Source organism: Xyrauchen texanus, chromosome 26, assembly GCF_025860055.1.
Source record: "Xyrauchen texanus isolate HMW12.3.18 chromosome 26, RBS_HiC_50CHRs, whole genome shotgun sequence".
Classification (NCBI taxonomy): Eukaryota; Metazoa; Chordata; class Actinopteri; order Cypriniformes; family Catostomidae; genus Xyrauchen; species Xyrauchen texanus.
The window spans coordinates 41,305,411-41,327,910 of NC_068301.1; the positions used below are offsets into that span (position 1 = coordinate 41,305,411).

General features: G+C 39.6%; 2 protein-coding genes across 17 annotated transcripts in view; one reads left to right on the forward strand and one right to left on the reverse strand.

The window, feature by feature from the left end:
• The window catches only part of LOC127620061 (uncharacterized), a 328,707-nt gene that overhangs the window by 98,465 nt on the left and 207,742 nt on the right, over positions 1-22,500 (reverse strand). For 10 of the 15 annotated variants that reach the window (XR_007967653.1, XR_007967654.1, XR_007967655.1 and 7 more), the window contains exons 1-2: positions 12,944-13,068; positions 1-16 (exon numbers count right to left, since the gene is read on the reverse strand). The exon at positions 1-16 is cut by the window's left edge and continues 226 nt beyond it. The exons of 1 other annotated variant lie outside the window; for it this stretch is intronic. The gene's annotated coding sequence lies outside the window, so the exon portion shown is untranslated. Of the gene's footprint in view, positions 17-1,889; positions 2,114-2,212; positions 2,282-2,726; positions 2,830-12,943; positions 13,069-22,500 lie in introns of those variants that run through there. 4 more of the 15 variants (XR_007967660.1, XR_007967658.1, XR_007967659.1 and 1 more) reach the window with 4 other exon arrangements.
• Positions 15,252-17,372, forward strand: LOC127620062 (uncharacterized). 2 transcript variants are annotated; one of them, XM_052093155.1, is made up of 6 exons: positions 15,252-15,583; positions 15,817-16,124; positions 16,227-16,434; positions 16,556-16,672; positions 16,772-16,908; positions 17,027-17,372. In XM_052093155.1, the coding sequence occupies exons 1-6, from the start codon at positions 15,476-15,478 to the stop codon at positions 17,238-17,240; spliced, it is 1,092 nt and encodes a 363-aa protein (XP_051949115.1). In that variant the 5' UTR covers positions 15,252-15,475; the 3' UTR covers positions 17,241-17,372. The 2 variants fall into 2 exon arrangements, with proteins under 2 accessions (XP_051949115.1, XP_051949114.1); XM_052093154.1 differs by having other exon boundaries at positions 15,817-16,434.

Below are 22,500 nucleotides of genomic sequence, written 5' to 3' on the forward strand. Positions count from 1 at the left end.
GATGAAGCAAGTTGATCTAAAGCGTTTATGGCAAGTACCAATACATATATATATATATATATATAATGTCCTAAAGTTTTTATTTGATTTATTTATGGTTTAGCAGTCATGGCAATATATATTATAATATATATATATAATGTCCTAAAGTTTTTATTTGATTTATTTATGGTTTAGCAGTCATGGCAATATATATTATAATATATATATATATAATGTCCTAAAGTTTTTATTTGATTTATTTATGGTTTAGCAGTCATGGCAATATATATTATAATATATATATATAATGTCCTAAAGTTTTTATTTGATTTATTTATGGTTTAGCAGTCATGGCATATATATATATATATATATATATATATATATATAATGTCCTAAAGTTTTTATTTGATTTATTTATGGTTTAGCAGTCATGGCAATATATATTATATATATATATATAATGTCCTAAAGTTTTTATTTGATTTATTTATGGTTTAGCAGTCATGGCAATATATATATATATATATATATATATATATATATATATATATAATGTCCTAAAGTTTTTATTTGATTTATTTATGGTTTAGCAGTCATGGCAATATATATTATAATATATATATATAATGTCCTAAAGTTTTTATTTGATTTATTTATGGTTTAGCAGTCATGGCAATATATATTATATATATATATATATAATGTCCTAAAGTTTTTATTTGATTTATTTATGGTTTAGCAGTCATGGCAATATATATAATATATATATATATAATGTCCTAAAGTTTTTATTTGATTTATTTATGGTTTAGCAGTCATGGCAATATATATTATAATATATATATATAATGTCCTAAAGTTTTTATTTGATTTATTTATGGTTTAGCAGTCATGGCAATATATATCATAATATATATATATAATGTCCTAAAGTTTTTATTTGATATATTTATGGTTTAGCAGTCATGGCAATATATATTATATATATATATATAATGTCCTAAAGTTTTTATTTGATTTATTTATGGTTTAGCAGTCATGGCAATATATATATATATATATATATATATATAATGTCCTAAAGTTTTTATTTGATTTATTTATGGTTTAGCAGTCATGGCAATATATATTATAATATATATATATAATGTCCTAAAGTTTTTATTTGATTTATTTATGGTTTAGCAGTCATGGCAATGACTGCTAAAATGAAAGAAATAGTCAGTCGGAATAAGGGGTTCCATTTGGATCAGTTATACGGCCCCGTGCGGTCGGTGTCCAACTTCTTAGAGGGACAAGTGGGCTTGCTGGGATTTGATGGATTTGATGGCGTGGTGAACTTTTGGGAGCGGGTGACCAGAATTCAACTTGGAATCTCCTATTAAAATGATTGTCTTTCCATCAGTTTTTATCCAACAGCCATGTTTTGCACATCTATTTAAAGCTCAGAATGTGTAGTTTAACGTGTGCCCAATACATTTTCTCTCTCTCGTTCAGGGAGTTCAAATTACAGGGCAAAGTACAGAAAGCCAAAGTTGAGGCACCCAGGCCTCAAATTTCAAGCGTTCTTTCTGCTTTTTGCACCGTATTAAAAGGTTAGTATTGGGGAAATTCCATGTTTGTTTCCAAAAGGACAAGCAGGCAAGGTTAATCGAAAGGCAAGGTACGTTTATTTCTAGCACATTTCATACACTATAGTAATTCAAAATGCTTTACATAGAATACATTATAATCAGTATTGACATTGTGAACTCCGCTCCGGTTTGCTGACCACATCACCCTTAAATCTGTGGACCAATTGGTGCATTAATACATTGTTAGAACCGTCCTGGAAGACGCTGTTAAAATGATTTTTTTTTTTGTTGCAATAACACCCCGAGATCCGCCTATTTGAATTTACATACCCCAGCGCTCGTGTAACACCTGTCATCCTTGTTTACTCTGGCAAACAATTACAAGTCTTTCTCTCGAACCAGTATATTGTCTCCATGGTCATGCTTGTCTCCATGGACAGGCTTGTCTCATTCTCCCCATGCAACTACTTTTGGTCTGAATTGTTGTTCCCACTGAACCAAACTGTGGGGACATGTAGGGGTCTCTCCGACTGCCCTCCACACGCATGAGATGACTGCAAAGAGAAACACCTTCATTGTTTTGAAGTGGAGGTTGCTCAGCAATAACATCACAAATATTTCAATCAAATGAGTCTGGAAGTTACTGCTCATACCTAGATTGATGGCCACCTTCTGATGTTTGTGATTCCCTTTTGTTCATTGTTATTGCAGCAAACGATACACTTTATAAAAAACATAACCGCAAAACATATATAAAAAAAAAAAACAAGGAACAAGACTTCTCAATAGTATTGCTGGCTAACATTATTTAATACATTTAATTCTAACAACATCCAGCAAATGTGTGCATTAACGGTTTTTAATGCTATTTAAGGCTTTCATTTTCGCAAAATCCATTTAATGACTTTTAATGCCCCGCGGAAACCAAGAACAAACGCGACTTCAGTACACCGCAAATAAATTATGCTACATTTAGCAATAAATAATTCTCTAGTAATATGTTGTTCACGGTTTCCGCGGGGCTAGCTAGCTTACAGGACTTTTCACCAAACTCGTCTCTATGTAACAGTACTACTTTTGAATTCGTTTAAGCGACTCGACAGTTCAAAACAAACAGCACAAGTCTAGAAATAAATAACAAAGTAAAAAATAAATAAACACACTTACAAGAACTGCGGGCTTAGATCGTCTTGTTTAAGATAGTCACGTGGGCACCCGAGACTAGGGGTCACGCGAGATGACTGTCACTACATTAGTTTCGACATACTTCAGACAGGAAGTAGACGCATTTCGCACATGCGCAGTACCAATCGTGTTTCCGGTACGGATCGAGTAGTGACAGTCACTACTCGATCCGTACCGGAAACACGATTGGTACTGCGCATGTGCGAAAATGCGTCTACTTCCTGTCTGAAGTATGTCGAAACAATTTACGGCAATTGTAGACAGTAGTTATTTGAGAAAATTGTTATGTATAACTAGTGATATAAAGACAATAATTGTATTGTTCCTATTGATGCATATTTCTTATTTCTCCCCTACGAGTGTTTTGTATGTTTTTTTCTTGTTAATAATATATATATATATTTTTAAATACACTTTTTTGTAAAATTTATTTCAAGGTTAATATGTGGCACAAATTAAATTTATAAAATATATGGAAATATATATATATTGTATTGCTTAATGTGAACATTCAGTTCACAGTGTGGTACAACAAAGTTAATACACAACAATAAATATAAATATAAAGAATAACAGCAATATAAGAATAGTTAAGGAAACTACTTTACCAAACTCAAAACAGAAACAAAACTAAAAAGTAACTAAAATAATAAACAAGAAAAAGAAAAGAAAGTGGGAATTACTTAAATTAAAAGAAAATTACACATTAATTAAATTAAAATGTTTGTAGGCCGTTCAAATTGTAAATGTTCTGATTGCTTTTTTTAAGTGAAGTATTATCTCTTGTAAGAATGCCAAAAAAATAGGTTTACAATTAAAAATATTTACATTTATGAATATAAAATCTACATAGTAAAAATAATTACATTTATTATAAAGCAGGTATTTGGATCTCAGGCCAACAAATTCAAAAATAACAGTTTTAGGATTCTTTGAAAAACTTAGATTTTTAGATAAACAAACTAACATCTTCCCAAAGTTGCAAGAATAAATGCATGATCAAAACAAGCGAAGAGAGTTTCAGTGTCATTCTGACAAAAGAGCAATTAGTGTCAAAATCAGATCTAAAATGTTTCTTTAAGAAATTTTTGACAGGGTAAATATTATGAATTAATTAAAAAGATTCAGGAGAGGGTAACCACACCTATTGGTGAGATATGTTTCACTGAATCATAAAATAAGAGCTCTATTCCTTGAGAACATTGTCTCTGCCCCTCCTATAATCTCATATTGGAATGGACTCTTTGATAATTTAAATTGGAAAAATATATGGTCTATGCAAAAAGCTTTTTCCTCACAAAGTAAAAACAAATATATTTTTAATTAATTCATAATATTTACCCTGTCAAAAATTTCTTAAACATTTTACATCTGATTTTGACACTAATTGCTCTTTTTGTCAGAATGACACTGAAACCTCTCTTCGTTTGTTTTGGTCATGCATTTATTCTTTGCAACTTTGGGAAGATGTTAGTTTGTTTGAACCCATAAGAGAGAGTCCATAACTGTTATATTCTGAAATAAATTCAGTATACCTAAAAAGCAAACCTTCATTATTAAAGAGCTGTCTTACATGAAATATTCCATTACTGAACCAGTAATTATAGAACAAAGATTTATTCTTAAATAGTCCTATTGTTCCATATGTAACACAGATGAGGAGAAAAGTTTAGTGCCAAAAGAACTTGTTGGTGAAATATTCCAAATAGAGGTGGGGTTAAGGAATCGATTTAGCCAGTTTTTTTAATTGTGTTATTTAGTGAGCTGAAATCAATGAAGTTTAAGCCACCCTTTTTGTGAGAATGTAGTCGATTTATTTAATACATTAATTAATAGCTTCCATCCCTCACTCACTCACTCACTCACTCACTCACTGGAACATGGCATTGACCTTCAGGCCTTGTTCATCAACACAGTATGACAAAAATGTTTCCATGTCCTCTTGACACTGAAATATAAACAAAAATTCATCCTTTGTATTGGAGAATTCACCCCCAGGACCTTCCTGAGGGCATTTTGTTGTTCATCCCTGTTCATTTGCAGAAATGCAGGCTCTCTCACATCCCCATGGAATAAGTCTCTGTGATTGTGAACCCAGTGCCAAGCTGCATGAAGGTCTTTTACAATGGCCGGCTGTTGCACCTGGTGAAATAAATGATATAGATATATATATAAATATAAATGGCACGTAAACTAATTAAACTATATATCGAGCAAGCATGCATGCAACTGCTTGATATATGACCACTAAAATCATTTACCTTATCAATGTCCTCTTCAGCCACAACTCTTCTGCTGGGCAACAGTTTTGTGGTGGTGGATTTTGACACCCTAAAGACAGGCTCCAGTATGCAAATCTCTGTCCATAACTTTGGAAAATATGTAATGTATATGCACTCTATTTGTAAAACAACTTTCTAGTATCACTTTGCCAACAGTGACTTAATACAGCCAAGATACTGAAATATTATCTGTAGAGTCTGTCATACCCTTCTAGGCAAAACCTCTCCATCAGCTGAATGCACCACCACTGGCTGAATCAATGGCACCTCCTCCTAAAAACACAAAAACAAAAATACAAATAAAAATTGGACATATACCAGTAGTTTGATGGCATACTTGTGTGAAAATCCAGCTTACCTCTGTGAATGTTAATGGACATGATGTACAGGTGCTGAGAGCATACTGTGAAATACAAATAACAATGTAAGACTTTGATTTTATTATTTACATTTATGCATTTGGTAGACGCTTTTATCCAAAGCGACTTACAGAGCCCTAATTACAGGGACAATCCCCCAGAGCAACCTGGAGTTAAGTGCCTTGCTCAAGGACACAATGGTGGTGACTGTGGGGCTCAAACCAGCTGATTCCTAATTCCTTCTGATTACCTTCTGGTTACCAGCTTACCAGTTATGTGCTTAGACCACTACACCACCACCACTCCATGATCTAACAGCTTTGACAAATTAAACATTCTTACCATCAGCATGTAGACACCACAGGAATTCCCTGAACACTGTTGAGGAAAAAACTGGAAAAGTGCATCCAGTTAGTTAAAAGTTGTTACATATTTGGGTAATCGCTGTGTTCATCAGGCAGACAAGAGGCAGGCAGGAGAGTAGTATGAAACTTACCGGCTGCAAGTGACCTAAACAACACATCTCTGAGCTGTTCTCTTTCCCTCTCTGATCAAGACACAGCATAACCATAAAGATTTTATTTTTAAGAAATGCTCACAACGACTTTGTCTCCTCAGAAGACAAGATGGGAAACAGAGTGTCCAGTGACAGTGGGGTAAACACTTCATTTGGCCAAATCTTAATATTTATTAACTTGATTAATAACAATTTAAAACTAATAATTCACATTTCATTTATTTTTTTCATGTTTTTTCTTCTTCCCCAAGGCAACGACTTTTGTTATCAGTCGAACTGTGAGTACAGTTTAAACATTAAACAGTGCATCTGTTTTAGAAATTAAAAAGAACACATGGATCTGCATGCATCTCTAATACAGGTTTTTTTCGACATTCCAGTGGACAATTTATACGCAGAGCCGGCCGTTTTGAAATATATAAGGATGATGTGGTAGCTTGTTTGTTGCCTAGTAACCAAGTGATCACATCATCCTTTTTTTTTTTTTGGAAGTTTTTTCTTTTAATCCTTTCCACTTGTACATGAAAAGGCCAATAAAATAATTTTACAGTTGTTCTTGATATTTGTCCCGGCTATCCGGGGCCAATCAAAGTCCCGCGGCGCTATGGTATCGTGAAACTTAAAATATTTATAAAACAATATATAGAAATATACATAAAGAAATATTTAAAACAAGCTTGTATGACTTGTTTGCCTTCATGGTAATCCAGAAAGCATGACATCGAGGGTTGAGTCACTGTTTTATATCTTTTTTGGAATAAATTAATGAAAAGAATGCAATTAAACAATGGATTAAGGGACATTTTATTTTTTATATAAAAAGGCAAGCAGACGAGAATCAAAAGTCCAGCCACTCCAGCTCCTCTACCTCCCCACGAAAACCCCTCTTCTTGATGCTGTGGTCGAGCGGATCTTTTCATCTTTAGCAATGTCCTTGGTGGCCTGAAAGAGCAGGACGTGCCTGTCTACTCCCTGAAGCTTCAGTATGCAGTGGCATGGCTGCACGTTGCACTTCTTCTTGGAGTGCGTAATCCATCTCCCTGTGGTTTCCAGAGACGGGTGGCACTCGCAGGGGAAGGTCTCCGCATCGATGCAGACTTCGTCAGGGCCATGTTTGAAAAAAACAGTTTGCCCAGCTCGTCCTGCGTCTCTGCCATCTCCCTGCCCTCAGCACTTGTGATCACCTTTCCGTGGAAATCACACAGGATGGAGCCCTTCCGAAGGCCTTGGTTGCAACAACGCCTGTGGTCAAAAAGAGGAGTCATTAATGTGCTGTTCATGATGTTATTATATTCTTTTTTTTTATGGATTTTACTGTGCTCATAAGACATTTGTACATACCTTTCTGCTCCCCAAAGTCCTTCACAGCCAGACCCGACCATTTCTGCCTGGTCACCCCCTTGATGATGGCGGGGTCACTCTCGCCTGTGCTCTGCTGAGCGGCCTCCACTTCAGCCATAATGTCCTCTGGGCGGGGATGATTGGCCGTCCACCCCTCTGCCTCTATGACTTTAGCCACCATCCTTGCAGTTGGGGCACATCTTGAGCATTTTGCTGTCAAAGAGAGGACATTTAAATAAAAATTCAGGTTCACACACGAGTTCTAAATGTTTCTGTTGGAGCAAATCTAATCATTGGCTAAGAAAGTATATACACTTACACAAAAGATGTTGCTCTCGCTTGCTGTACTGCAGAGCCCTCCACTTGTCATAAAAGACTCTGTCGGTGGGGAACCCAGCTTTTTCTCTCTGGGTCTTTCTGGGTGGTTGGCCAGTGATTCCTACAGGGAAGGCCTGTAGGAAAACATCAAAGTCCGGGGTTGGGCTGCCAACCTCTTCTTCCACCCGCCTTCTCTTCTCTGCCCGGCGCCCTCTTCGCCAGAGTCGTCAGAAGAGGAGCTGCAACATTGAAAAGTTTTCAAGGTTACACACTAACGAACTGATGGATGAGCGTTGAGAGACAATATAATTATAACAGATTTATAACATATAACATAATTATATTTCAGATAATTACATACCGTGTCAGGGAGCTGAGCAGGTTGGAAGTGGCCACAACAGTGTCCAGGGTCTTCATCCTGTAGTGCTGGTTTGCCACTGCAGTCGAATGGGCCATGTAGTGGGCCACAGACGCCTTCTGCTCCTCTGAAAAGTTGGCAGCCACATTTGTCTCCACGGTCCTACGTATCTGCTGGCTCGTGATGCTGGGCAGTTTGTAGCTGCAATGGGGCAGAAATATCAGATGAAACTCCCAAACTTGAACTATCTAATTTTCTAGAGGCTGATCCGTTTAATAAATGCTACTTTTTGGTCTTATGGACCGCTGTCAATACTTACTGTATGTGCAGACGAGAGGTCGTTGGTTGCGCTCCTGATTTTCGTGCCTGACGACCTGAAACAAACAACCTGTTTGCATTATCTACATCCGGCCGGATGGAGTCAGGGCGGATCCATGTGTAGTATGCATCCAGCATCTGCAGAGACAAAAAGTAAATAAATACATCTGTTAATATCAGTGCTGGTGTTACTGTATTTCATGGTAAGGCAATTTAGCCTGTACAAAGTGTACTTACTGCTGCCTCCTCCATTGTGAGGGCAAACACGGCGATCTGCATTGTCGCAGTCTTGTGTTCAGCTACAGCCACGCACACCTTTCCCCAGAATCCTTTCTGGCCTCCCACTCTGCTGTCTGAAAAAAATAAAAAAATAAAACACAGTGAATAAGTGACATAAACGTCCTCTTCGCGAGACTACCTAATATAATCTGTTTAGGCTTATGCCCCCATGAAAACTGAGGTCTTAACACTTACTGTTACTCCCTCCACCGCTCCTGGTCTCTGGAAGTGACCGAGGATCAGGATTGCTTCACAGAAGTACCGAACATCGTCTTTTCCTCTGAAGCCACGTGGTCACCTTCCAGCAGCCTCCCATAAACGGACAGCATGTCTTTTTTGGCCTTCCGGAGGACTGCCTGGCACTCCTGAAGGCTCTTCTCACCCTCTTGGAACCGTTCATACCTAGAATGACATACAAGACCACAATGTGGCGGAGAATTACACACATGTCTGTAGCACGAAGTCATTAAAGAAAAACAAATGGAAAGCAGATTAGCAACTGACCTTGTTTTACAGGTGACCTTGCTGTGTGACTTGGCCACTGGCTTTCTGATGGAAGCGAGGAGGTCGAGGTAGGCTTGGCACTTCCTGTAGAAGTCCGGATCTGCTGCAGCCAAGTTCAGGTGGGTCTTCAAATACTGAACAAACCGGATCATGTTCTTTATGTAGTTCAAAATGGTGGCTGGGACCATGTCAGCGCCGGAGTTGGGTGAGGTAGTCTTTGGTCTCAGTGGACTTTAGCAGGAAGTCCAAGCTGACTTCTTCCCCACTTGGCTGGATGTACCTCAGCATCCTGGAGACGTTGTCTACCTGTGATGAAAGAAAAGAGAAGTGTGAGATGATGCAGTGAGAAGAAAAGCCACACACCAGCCAGCCACACACAGACACCCCTAATAAAGCTGTGTTTTATCTGAGTTCACTTCTTTTATGGAACTTAATAGCTGCTCTACATGTGCTGTGCTACTATATATTAAAACATTTCCCGGTTAGAAAGAGCAATACGGAACAGACTAAAAAGAAACGCAAATGGGATGTATCTTACCTCCTGCTGGCAGTTTGGGACCTGCAGGGTGTTGATCAGGTAGCGCTTAAAATCTGTCAGCATGGCCTCTTCTGCAGGGAACTTTGAGTAAAGCCCCATTTGCGTCATCTTGACCCTGACAGTTGTGCTGTACTCTGATTGAGCTCTGAAAAAACACAGACAGAAGAAAATGAGCTCAAAGCAACCTTACAGTTTGTTCACAGTTTTTGCACTGATGTGAGTGAGGTTTAGAACTTACTTTTGCCATGTACGGTCGCTTGGATCGGTGGTGCTGGCTTCGAGCTGCTATCCTCCGCCACCGAGACACCACCAGCCGCTTCAGAGCTGCCACCAGCCGCTTCAGAGCTGCCACCAGCCGCTTCAGAGCTGCCACCGGCTGCTTCAGAGCTGACACCGGCTGCTCTAGAAGGTTCACTGGCCGTGCTGGTGGATGCCTCTTCTGACTCCAGGTCTGCCTGGTTAGGAGCATTAGCCACAAAAAGTGTCTTTGGCGCAGCTCTTCCAGAAGAGCCAGCCTGGATGGTCTGTGTGGGTAACGCTTCACCATCTCATTGTAGTCCCAGTTCCTAGCTTCCCGTGTCCACACCTTGGCAGACTCCTTGGCCCTCTTCAGCTCCTCCAGCCGTTCTTGGTGTGTTCCTCTTCATACACACTCTGCTCAGATGCGTCGTCAGCACCTCCTGTGGTCTTTTACACAGCAAGCAGTGAATGATGCGACGGTCGGATCTTACAAATGTGAAAATGAATGAAGACAGTGAATTAAAACAGAGGCCTAATGTGACCCTTGACCAGCGAAACTTCAAAAGAGATAAAACTTCAAAAGAGATTAAAAACTCCATTTCAATGGAGCTCAACAGTAAATACACAAAAACCCAAGTATTACCTCTTCTCAGCTTGTCCTTCCATTTCAACAGTAGAAGATTATAGAAGATTCAAGAAGATTCTCAGCAACTCAGCAGCTCAGCAGAAATCGTTGAAGCAGAGTGAATTCACAACAGAATCCATCACAGATATACTTGAGTCTGTTTCAAACCAGCCAATCAGATCGCAGTATTAAACAAGCCGCCAATCAAGGTGTCAATGGGCCATTACCTGGGCATGCTGAAACTTTATCTTCTTATTTCTCAGAAATCTCAGAAGTTCTAAATTAGTTAGAAATGAGTAAATGTGACCAAATATTTGTAAACTGAACATAAAGAGCTTCATTTTGATAGGAAACACATTAAAAAAACCTTGAGATTTGAAAAGAAAAGAGCAGCATTCCAGAAGAGGAAGATAATGGGAGCAACCACTGGCCTGTAATATAATTATATTTATGTAATATAATATAATGATGTATTTCTGATCAAGTAAATGCGGGCTTGATGGTAAAAAGAGTCTTCTTTTAAGGTAAAAATAATAAATCCTGCATGTTTACATGCTCAACAGGCCTGCATTATTTTTGTCTGCATTCAATGGCCTCTGCGGTCAATACAGGACTCTGCATAGGTGATGATGGGCCATTATGAGATAGTTGACTTTATCAATAGGGGTTATGAGCCATCACATTTACTGCCTGAGCTAGTGAAAAGAAACTGGTTTGTTCTAATGGTTTTACAATGGGCCATCATATTTACTGACAGGGCTAGTTAAAAGAAACTGGTTTGTTCTAAGGGCTTTAGAATTGGCCTTTGTGTTCTAATGGATGTCATGCGTGACTCAGCAATCTCACACTTTGCAAGTTAAAAATTATTTCGTCTGAGACAACACAACCCATTAGGGTTAGGGTAAGTACAGAAAGTCTCAAATATTGTTGCTCAAGTGAATCTAAAAAGATTTGGTTGAAACATTTTGATCCACAGGCTGACTTCACACCCCTTTACAATGGGGCTGGTAGGGGCAAGGTCTGAGGTGAGTTGATTGGCTAGTTTGAACCACAACTAAAGGGTCATTGCAGGTCAACTTGAAACAACAACCAACCTGATTGGTTTTCTTTTCAAATCTCAAGGTTTTTTAATGAGCCTAATCAGTATTGACATTGTGAACTACAATACTAACCTTTTAATAGGTACAAAAAGCAGAAAGAACGCTTGAAATTTGAGTTAGTTATAGAGATTTTGCTTCTAACCCATTCGGACCACTCAAGCCTGGGTGCCTCAACTTTGGCTTTCTGCACTTTGCCCTGTAATTTGAACTCCCTGAACGAGAGAGAGAAAATGTATTGGGCACACGTTAAACTACACATTCTGAGCTTTAAATAGATGTGCAAAACATGGCTGTTGGATAAAAACTGATGGAAAGACAATCATTTTAATAGGAGATTCCAAGTTGAATTCTGGTCACCTGCTCCCAAAAGTTCACCACGCCATCTTACAGCCAAGTAATTGGTATATTAGTAAAGTACTCATACCGGGCTTTATATTAATGCAAAACACATAATTATAGGTGATGATGGGCCATTATGAGATAGTTGACTTTATCAATAGGGGTTAAAATGAGCCATCACATTTACTGCCTGAGCTAGTGAAAAGAAACTGGCACATTTCATACACTATAGTAATTCAAAGTGCTTTACATAGAATACATTATAATCAGTATTGACATTGTGAACTACAATACTAACCTTTTAATACTGGTGCAAAAAGCAGAAAGAACGCTTGAAATTTGAGGCCTGGGTGCCTCAACTTTGGCTTTCTGCTGTAAAATTATTTTATTGGCCTTTTCATGTACAAGTGGAAAGGATTAAAAGAAAAACTTCCAAAAAAAAAAAAGGATGATGTGATCACTTGGTTACTAGGCAACAAACAAGCTACCACATCATCCTTATATATTTCAAAACGGCCGGCTCTGCGTATAAATTGTCCACTGGAATGTCGAAAAAAACCTGTATTAGAGATGCATGCAGATCCATGTGTTCTTTTTAATTTCTAAAACAGATGCACTGTTTAATGTTTAAACTGTACTCACAGTTCGACTGATAACAAAAGTCGTTGCCTTGGGGAAGAAGAAAAAACATGAAAAAAATAAATGAAATGTGAACCCATCTTGTCTTCTGAGGAGACAAAGTCGTTGTGAGCATTTCTTAAAAATAAAATCTTTATGGTTATGCTGTGTCTTGATCAGAGAGGGAAAGAGAACAGCTCAGAGATGTGTTGTTTAGGTCACTTGCAGCCGGTAAGTTTCATACTACTCTCCTGCCTGCCTCTTGTTATTAGTTTTAAATTGTTATTAATCAAGTTAATAAATATTAAGATTTGGCCAAATGAAAAAGCATTTTCTATCAATATGATTTCTACTTACCAAACTCCCACTTCCACAGGAAGTGTTTACCCCACTGTCACTGGACACTCTGTTTCCGTCTGCCTGATGAACACAGCGATGTGAACAACAGATGAAGCAAGTTGACGAAAGCGTTTATGGCAAGTACCAATACATATATATATATATATATATAATGTCCTAAAGTTTTTATTTGATTTATTTATGGTTTAGCAGTCATGGCAATATATATTATAATATATATATATAATGTCCTAAAGTTTTTATTTGATTTATTTATGGTTTAGCAGTCATGGCAATATATATATATATATATATATATATATATAATGATCCTAAAGGTTTTTATTTGATTTATTTATGGTTTAGCAGTCATGGCAATATATATTATAATATATATATATATAATGTCCTAAAGTTTTTATTTGATTTATTTATGGTTTAGCAGTCATGGCAATATATATTATAATATATATATATAATGTCCTAAAGTTTTTATTTGATTTATTTATGGTTTAGCAGTCATGGCAATATATATAATATATATATATATAATGTCCTAAAGTTTTTATTTGATTTATTTATGGTTTAGCAGTCATGGCAATATATATTATAATATATATATATAATGTCCTAAAGTTTTTATTTGATTTATTTATGGTTTAGCAGTCATGGCAATGACTGCTAAAATGAAAGAAATAGTCAGTCGGAATAAGGGGTTCCATTTGGATCAGTTATACTGCCCCGTGTGGTCGGTGTCCAACTTCTTAGAGGGACAAGTGGGCTTGCTGGGATTTGATGGCGTGGTGAACTTTTGGGAGCGGGTGACCAGAATTCAACTTGGAATCTCCTATTAAAATGATTGTCTTTCCATCAGTTTTTATCCAACAGCCATGTTTTGCACATCTATTTAAAGCTCAGAATGTGTAGTTTAACGTGTGCCCAATACATTTTCTCTCTCTCGTTCAGGGAGTTCAAATTACAGGGCAAAGTACAGAAAGCCAAAGTTGAGGCACCCAGGCCATGGGTTGTGTTGTCTCAGACGAAATAATTTTTAACTTGCAAAGTGTGAGATTGCTGAGTCACGCATGACATCCATTAGAACACAAAGGCCAATTCTAAAGCCCTTAGAACAAACCAGTTTCTTTTAACTAGCCCTGTCAGTAAATATGATGGCCCATTGTAAAACCATTAGAACAAACCAGTTTCTTTTCACTAGCTCAGGCAGTAAATGTGATGGCTCATAACCCCTATTGATAAAGTCAACTATCTCATAATGGCCCATCATCACCTATGCAGAGTCCTGTATTGACCGCAGAGGCCATTGAATGCAGACAAAAATAATGCAGGCCTGTTGAGCATGTAAACATGCAGGATTTATTATTTTTACCTTAAAAGAAGACTCTTTTACCATCAAGCCCGCATTTACTTGATCAGAAATACATCATTATATTATATTACATAAATATAATTATATTACAGGCCAGTGGTTGCTCCCATTATCTTCCTCTTCTGGAATGCTGCTCTTTTTCTTTTCAAATCTCAAGGTTTTTTTAATGTGTTTCCTATCAAAATGAAGCTCTTTATGTTCAGTTTACAAATATTTGGTCACATTTACTCATTTCTAACTAATTTAGAACTTCTGAGATTTCTGAGAAATAAGAAGATAAAGTTTCAGCATGCCCAGGTAATGGCCCATTGACACCTTGATTGGCGGCTTGTTTAATACTGCGATCTGATTGGCTGGTTTGAAACAGACTCAAGTATATCTGTGATGGATTCTGTTGTGAATTCACTCTGCTTCAACGATTTCTGCTGAGCTGCTGAGTTGCTGAGAATCTTCTTGAATCTTCTATAATCTTCTACTGTTGAAATGGAAGGACAAGCTGAGAAGAGGTAATACTTGGGTTTTTGTGTATTTACTGTTGAGCTCCATTGAAATGGAGTTTTTTAATCTCTTTTGAAGTTTTTATCTCTTTTGAAGTTTCGCTGGTCAAGGGTCACATTAGGCCTCTGTTTTAATTCACTGTCTTCATTCATTTTCACATTTGTAAGATCCGACCGTCGCATCATTCACTGCTTGCTGTGTAAAAGACCACAGGAGGTGCTGACGACGCATCTGAGCAGAGTGTGTATGAAGAGGAACACACCCGAAGAACGGCTGGAGGAGCTGAAGAGGGCCAAGGAGTCTGCCAAGGTGTGGACACGGGAAGCTAGGAACTGGGACTACAATGAGATGGTGAAACGTTACCCACACAGACCATCCAGGCTGGCTCTTCTGGAAGAGCTGCGCCAAAGACACTTTTTGTGGCTAATGCTCCTAACCAGGCAGACCTGGAGTCAGAAGAGGCATCCACCAGCACGGCCAGTGAACCTTCTAGAGCAGCCGGTGTCAGCTCTGAAGCTAGCCGCGGTGGCAGCTCTGAAGCGGCTGGTGGCAGCTCTGAAGCGGCTGGTGGTGTCTCGGTGGCGGAGGATAGCAGCTCCGAAGCCAGCACCACCGATCCAAGCGACCGTACATGGCAAAAGTAAGTTCTAAACCTCACTCACATCAGTGCAAAAACTGTGAACAAACTGTAAGGTTGCTTTGAGCTCATTTTCTTCTGTCTGTGTTTTTTTCAGAGATCAATCAGAGTACAGCACAACTGTCAGGGTCAAGATGACGCAAATGGGGCTTTACTCAAAGTTCCCTGCAGAAGAGGCCATGCTGACAGATTTTAAGCGCTACCTGATCAACACCCTGCAGGTCCCAAACTGCCAGCAGGAGGTAAGATACATCCCATTTGCGTTTCTTTTTAGTCTGTTCCGTATTGCTCTTTCTAACCGGGAAATGTTTTAATATATAGTAGCACAGCACATGTAGAGCAGCTATTAAGTTCCATAAAAGAAGTGAACTCAGATAAAACACAGCTTTATTAGGGGTGTCTGTGTGTGGCTGGCTGGTGTGTGGCTTTTCTTCTCACTGCATCATCTCACACTTCTCTTTTTCTTTCATCACAGGTAGACAACGTCTCCAGGATGCTGAGGTACATCCAGCCAAGTGGGGAAGAAGTCAGCTTGGACTTCCTGCTAAAGTCCACTGAGACCAAAGACTACCTCACCCAACTCCGGCGCGCTGACATGGTCCCAGCCACCATTTTGAACTACATAAAGAACATGATCCGGTTTGTTCAGTATTTGAAGACCCACCTGAACTTGGCTGCAGCAGATCCGGACTTCTACAGGAAGTGCCAAGCCTACCTCGACCTCCTCGCTTCCATCAGAAAGCCAGTGGCCAAGTCACACAGCAAGGTCACCTGTAAAACAAGGTCAGTTGCTAATCTGCTTTCCATTTGTTTTTCTTTAATGACTTCGTGCTACAGACATGTGTGTAATTCTCCGCCACATTGTGGTCTTGTATGTCATTCTAGGTATGAACGGTTCCAAGAGGGTGAGAAGAGCCTTCAGGAGTGCCAGGCAGTCCTCCGGAAGGCCAAAAAAGACATGCTGTCCGTTTATGGGAGGCTGCTGGAAGGTGACCACGTGGCTTCAGAGGAAAAGACGATGTTCCGGTACTTCTGTGAAGCAATCCTGATCCTCGGTCACTTCCAGAGACCAGGAGCGGTGGAGGGAGTAACAGTAAGTGTTAAGACCTCAGTTTTCATGGGGGCATAAGCCTAAACAGATTATATTAGGTAGTCTGCGAAGAGGACGTTTATGTCACTTATTCACTGTGTTTTATTTTTTTATTTTTTTTCAGACAGCAGAGTGGGAGGCCAGAAAGGATTCTGGGGGAAAGGTGTGCGTGGCTGTAAGCGAACACAAGACTGCGACAATGCAGATCGCCGTGTTTGCCCTCACAATGGAGGAGGCAGCAGTAAGTACACTTTGTACAGGCTAAATTGCCTTACCATGAAATACAGTAACACCAGCACTGATATTAACAGATGTATTTATTTACTTTTTGTCTCTGCAGATGCTGGATGCATACTACACATGGATCCGCCCTGACTCCATCCGGCCGGATGTAGATAATGCAAACAGGTTGTTTGTTTCGTCGTCAGGCACGAAAATCAGGAGCGCAACCAACGACCTCTCTCGTCTGCACATACAGTAAGTATTGACAGCGGTCCATAAGACCAAAAAGTAGCATTTATTAAACGGATCAGCCTCTAGAAAATTAGATAGTTCAAGTTTGGGAGTTTCATCTGATATTTCTGCCCCATTGCAGCTACAAACTGCCCAGCATCACGAGCCAGCAGATACGTAGGACCGTGGAGACAAATGTGGCTGCCAACTTTTCAGAGGAGCAGAAGGCGTCTGTGGCCCACTACATGGCCCATTCGACTGCAGTGGCAAACCAGCACTACAGGATGAAGACCCTGGACACTGTTGTGGCCACTTCCAACCTGCTCAGCTCCCTGACACGGTATGTAATTATCTGAAATATAATTATGTTATATGTTATAAATCTGTTATAATTATATTGTCTCTCAACGCTCATCCATCAGTTCGTTAGTGTGTAACCTTGAAAACTTTTCAATGTTGCAGCTCCTCTTCTGACGACTCTGGCGAAGAGGGCGCTCGGGCAGAGAAGAGAAGGCGGGTGGAAGAAGAGGTTGGCAGCCCAACCCCGGACTTTGATGTTTTCCTACAGGCCTTCCCTGTAGGAATCACTGGCCAACCACCCAGAAAGACCCAGAGAGAAAAAGCTGGGTTCCCCGCCGACAGAGTCTTTTATGACAAGTGGAGGGCTCTGCAGTACAGCAAGCGAGAGCAACATCTTTTGTGTAAGTGTATATACTTTCTTAGCCAATGATTAGATTTGCTCCAACAGAAACATTTAGAACTCGTGTGTGAACCTGAATTTTTATTTAAATGTCCTCTCTTTGACAGCAAAATGCTCAAGATGTGCCCCAACTGCAAGGATGGTGGCTAAAGTCATAGAGGCAGAGGGGTGGACGGCCAATCATCCCCGCCCAGAGGACATTATGGCGAAGTGGAGGCCGCTCAGCAGAGCACAGGCGGAGAGTGACCCCGCCATCATCAAGGGGGTGACCAGGCAGAAATGGTCGGGTCTGGCTGTGAAGGACTTTGGGGAGCAGAAAGGTATGTACAAATGTCTTATGAGCACAGTAAAATCCATAAAAAAAAAGAATATAATAACATCATGAACAGCACATTAATGACTCCTCTTTTTGACCACAGGCGTTGTTGCAACCAAGGCCTTCGGAAGGGCTCCATCCTGTGTGATTTCCACGGAAAGGTGATCACAAGTGCTGAGGGCAGGGAGATGGCAGAGACGCAGGACGAGCTGGGCAAACTGTTTTTTTCAAACATGGCCCTGACGAAGTCTGCATCGATGCGGAGACCTTCCCCTGCGAGTGCCACCCGTCTCTGGAAACCACAGGGAGATGGATTACGCACTCCAAGAAGAAGTGCAACGTGCAGCCATGCCACTGCATACTGAAGCTTCAGGGAGTAGACAGGCACGTCCTGCTCTTTCAGGCCACCAAGGACATTGCTAAAGATGAAAAGATCCGCTCGACCACAGCATCAAGAAGAGGGGTTTTCGTGGGGAGGTAGAGGAGCTGGAGTGGCTGGACTTTTGATTCTCGTCTGCTTGCCTTTTTATATAAAAAATAAAATGTCCCTTAATCCATTGTTTAATTGCATTCTTTTCATTAATTTATTCCAAAAAGATATAAAACAGTGACTCAACCCTCGATGTCATGTCTTTATGTATATTTCTATATATTGTTTTATAAATATTTTAAGGCTAAAATAAGCTTAAAACAGTCAACTAGGTAAAAGGACAGATATATAAAATCATTTTCGTGAAAATAGATTTAATTAGAGAGTTACACAACGTTTTTGTTTAATTAGTGATCACACTCATATAATATGATATAATATTTATTTAATATTTAAAAAAAAAAAGCTCAACTCTTTTCCCTCTGTCGTCTCTGTGTATACTTAAACCTTGTTTAAGTGTTTTAATGAAGAATTTTCAATGCAAGTTTTAAGTCTGCAACAGTCCATGAAAGCATGAAAGACGGTTTCTCTCTGAGAACAAAAAGGGCAATCTTGTTTAACATCTGGGTTCAATACAGATATAAAAGCATTTACAGCAATAATACAATGTAAAATTCTCCACTGTAAATCTCCATTTTTTTTGTTAGTGGTGGCTTATAAAGAGCTCTCCATTGTGGTTTTACTATTAAAATATTTTACAAATGATTTATATAACTTAGTTTCTTCAAAATCCATATCCATTAAATTTTCTGACTCCAATAAAATTCCCACATATTCATCCAAATTAGGTGATATCAGTAACTTTGGAAAACAGTCTTTATCATTAGGAATAAGTTTTCCCACACAATATTCCCTAAGCATATTTTTTTCCTCTATTGCAAGAAAAGTCTGTAACTTTTGTAGTACCTTTGCAATCACCCGAGTGGATCTAACTAAGCTGCCACTTTATCCACTTGTCCAAAATTTGGTCCTGCCAATCTGATTAAATGATCAAGTGTTGTTACTTTGGCATTAATAATCATAATCATTTTCAAAAAACACTGTATCCACAAAGCAACCAGCATTGTGGACGACCCCACACACCCCTCACACAAACTCTTTACCCTCCTCCCGTCTGGCAAGAGGTACCGAAGCATTCGGGCCCTCACGGCCAGACTGTGTAACAGCTTCTTCCCCAAGCCATCAGACTTCTCAATACTCAGAGACTGGTTTGACACACACGTGTCCTGAGTTGCACTTTAATTACTGTCACTTTATAACTGTCTGCTACCTCAATAACTGCTATGTGCATAGAACATTATCTCATAGTATGTTATGTTTACATTTTTAGAAACTGTCATCTTTTTGCACTACTGAGTACTGGTCGGCACTGCACTGTCTATTGTCCTGTTCATTGTCAGTAATTTGTTGTACTGTCCTGTACTTTTTGCACATGTTTGCACGTGCACTTTATATAGGTATATATAGGTAGTTTATATAGGTATTTTATTTCGTTGTGTAGTCTCATGTGGTCCTATGTTGGTCCTTTGTTGTTTTTATGTAGCACCATGGTCCTGGAGGAACGTTGTCTCGTTTTGCTGTGTACTGTACTAACTGTATATGGTTGAAACGACAATAAAAACCACTTGACTTGACTTGACTTGAATAAAAGCTTCAGTCTCTGTTACATCTAATCTGGCACTTGTCCTTTGAAACTCAAAGAAGGTTCCAGAGTTCATTAAAAACAGTGATTTGTCCAACCTCATGCCTCCAACATTCTTTAAAATAGCACTGACCACTGGTCTCCAACTAACTAACTCTGGTCCGACAATAATAAAAGGAAAAAAATGACAGACAAAATTTTAACACAGCAAACAAGTTTTATTACAAAGCCAAATCACACACACACAATAACTACTTTTATTATTAATAACACTAATAAAACACACTAATAAAAATATGATATATCTTCAAAAACACACCAAGTCACCCCATTGGTGAAAGCACTCTAAAAATACACCTTGTTAACTATAAAAACATAACTGCAAAACAAATCTAAAAAAGGAACATGACTTTATTGATCAAATCAAACAAAACAGCATGTTAACTATAAAAACATAACTGCAAAACAAATCTAAAAAAGGAACATGACTTTATTGATCAAATGAAACAAAACTATAAAAACATAACTGCAAAACATATATACAAACAAGGAACGTGACTTTATTGATCAAATCAAACAAAACAGCATGTTAACTATAAAAACATAACTGCAAAACATATATACAAACAAGGAATGTGACTTTATTGCAGCAGGAACATCTCAATATTATTGCTGGCTAATATAACATAAGTGCTCATTGCTGTATGTGATCAGAAGTGTGAGCGGGAGCACTGAACCAAACTGTGGGGACTCGTAGTGCAGACTATAACTATTTAGCTCCACCAACTAAGAACGGCCATGCACCACCACCCACAGAATCGAGAAAGAGCTATCAATCTGTCAATCCTGGTTTGGGATTCTGTGAAAGGAAGCAATAGGCCTGAGGTTATGGAGCTTTAACATCTAAATCAAAGTTAAGAACGAGGGAATCGAAAGGGAGTGTGTGAGAGTTAGCAAATTAATGAATAATCATGTCAGTGCAGCTGCCAGCTAGATGCAGGCCCGGTTCAGCGGACCTGCATCAATACTATTAAACATGTATGATCTTACAAATCAGTGTTTCAATGGTCAGGATCTGCGATGTGCCAGTGTACAACTGAGTTGTAGTAGGACGGATATGTTTGAAGGATGTCTGAGGTCTTACTCAATCATAATCATTATCACTTTGGAGACATAGGATGGGCAGTGTTGAGAGGTGCGGGTTTGTGCCTGCCCAGGCCGAGACAGAAAAACCGAGGACAATGCTGTCCACATACCAGATTGACAGTTCACCTACGGCTGGCACGATGACATAATGCAAGCAATTATAAATAGATAGCGGCCAGCCCTCGAAGGATGCGGCAGAGGGCTACGGTGATTCTGTCGCCACTGAAAACGCACACGTTCGGCTTCTCCAAACCACAGAAGTCGTTCTCCTCTTTCAAGCCAAAAGTCTCCAAGTCGTTCAAAACAGTGGGGCTGGCAAAAGCCAACGAGGCCAGAGAGAGAGAGTGAGGGCAGTTCTCAAGCTACACAGCTCGAGCGATGTTAAAGGTTATTTGGACTAATGTTGCAATGTCCCTCCGGTACAATTTGGAGTCTTTGCCATGCTATCGGACCACATAATTTTTCATGATGCTGCTCTTGTTTGTTGCTTCAAGCTGCGATTCCCGCAATCCAGCACCGCAAAATCTGTCACTTGCACATACACTCCAGACCTGAAGGGAGGTAATTTTTCTACCAGAGACCAAATATTTCAATCGAGACTTTTGATGGATGAGGAGCTGTACTTCCAATTTATTGAGATGGCGGAGAAATGCCTGTACGAAGCCCTGAGTAAGTGGACGAGAAAGTCCATGTGAATTTACTTCTAATGGACGCATGCAGGCAGAACTGCTCTACGCTTTGAGAGCGATCACTGCTTCATGCTATGAGCTTCTGGAGGCAGTTCCAGCACTCTGAGAAAGTCCATGTGAATTTACTCTAATGGCGCATGAGCAGAACTGCTCAGCTTTAGGCGATCACTGCTCATGCTATGAGCTTCTGGAGGCAGTTCCAGCACTCTGAGAAAGTCCATGTGAATTTACTTCTAATGGACGCGCGCATGCAGGCAGAACTGCTCTACGCTTTGAGAGCGATCGCGGTCGAAGGCATGGCATTGCAACGGTGTCCAACCAAAGCCATCTAATATGTGTGGAGGCTCTCGGGGGTCGCGTGCATTTATCAGACCTAAAACCCATCCGGGACGGGCCTCGGTCCACCCCGGCCGCTTTGGTAACTCTAGATAACCTCGGGCCGATCGCGCGCCCTCCGCGGCGGCGACGACTCATATCATCGGACATTGGCAGAGAGATGCGACGTGGTTAGCTCTCAATGTGGTGTCAGGGGGCGGGAGCTCCACCAGTTCTCAGCCAATAGGTGTACACTATAGCTGCACTGGTCTGACGAAATAAAGGCCACGCTTCATACAGATGTCTTTTGTTGTTTATTTACTCTTTCTTCAGTAGACACCATAGACACAGACACCGTGAAAACGTGTACACCTCGCT

Coding starts and splice junctions, on each gene's coding strand:
- LOC127620062 (XM_052093154.1), top strand. CDS start 15,476: ATGACGCAAATGGGGCTTTACTCAAAGTTCCCTGCAGAAGAGGCCATG. Junction 15,584..15,816: donor TCCCAAACTGCCAGCAGGAG/GTAAGATACATC, acceptor CTTTCATCACAG/GTAGACAACGTCTCCAGGAT. Junction 16,909..17,026: donor CTCTCTCGTCTGCACATACA/GTAAGTATTGAC, acceptor GCCCCATTGCAG/CTACAAACTGCCCAGCATCA.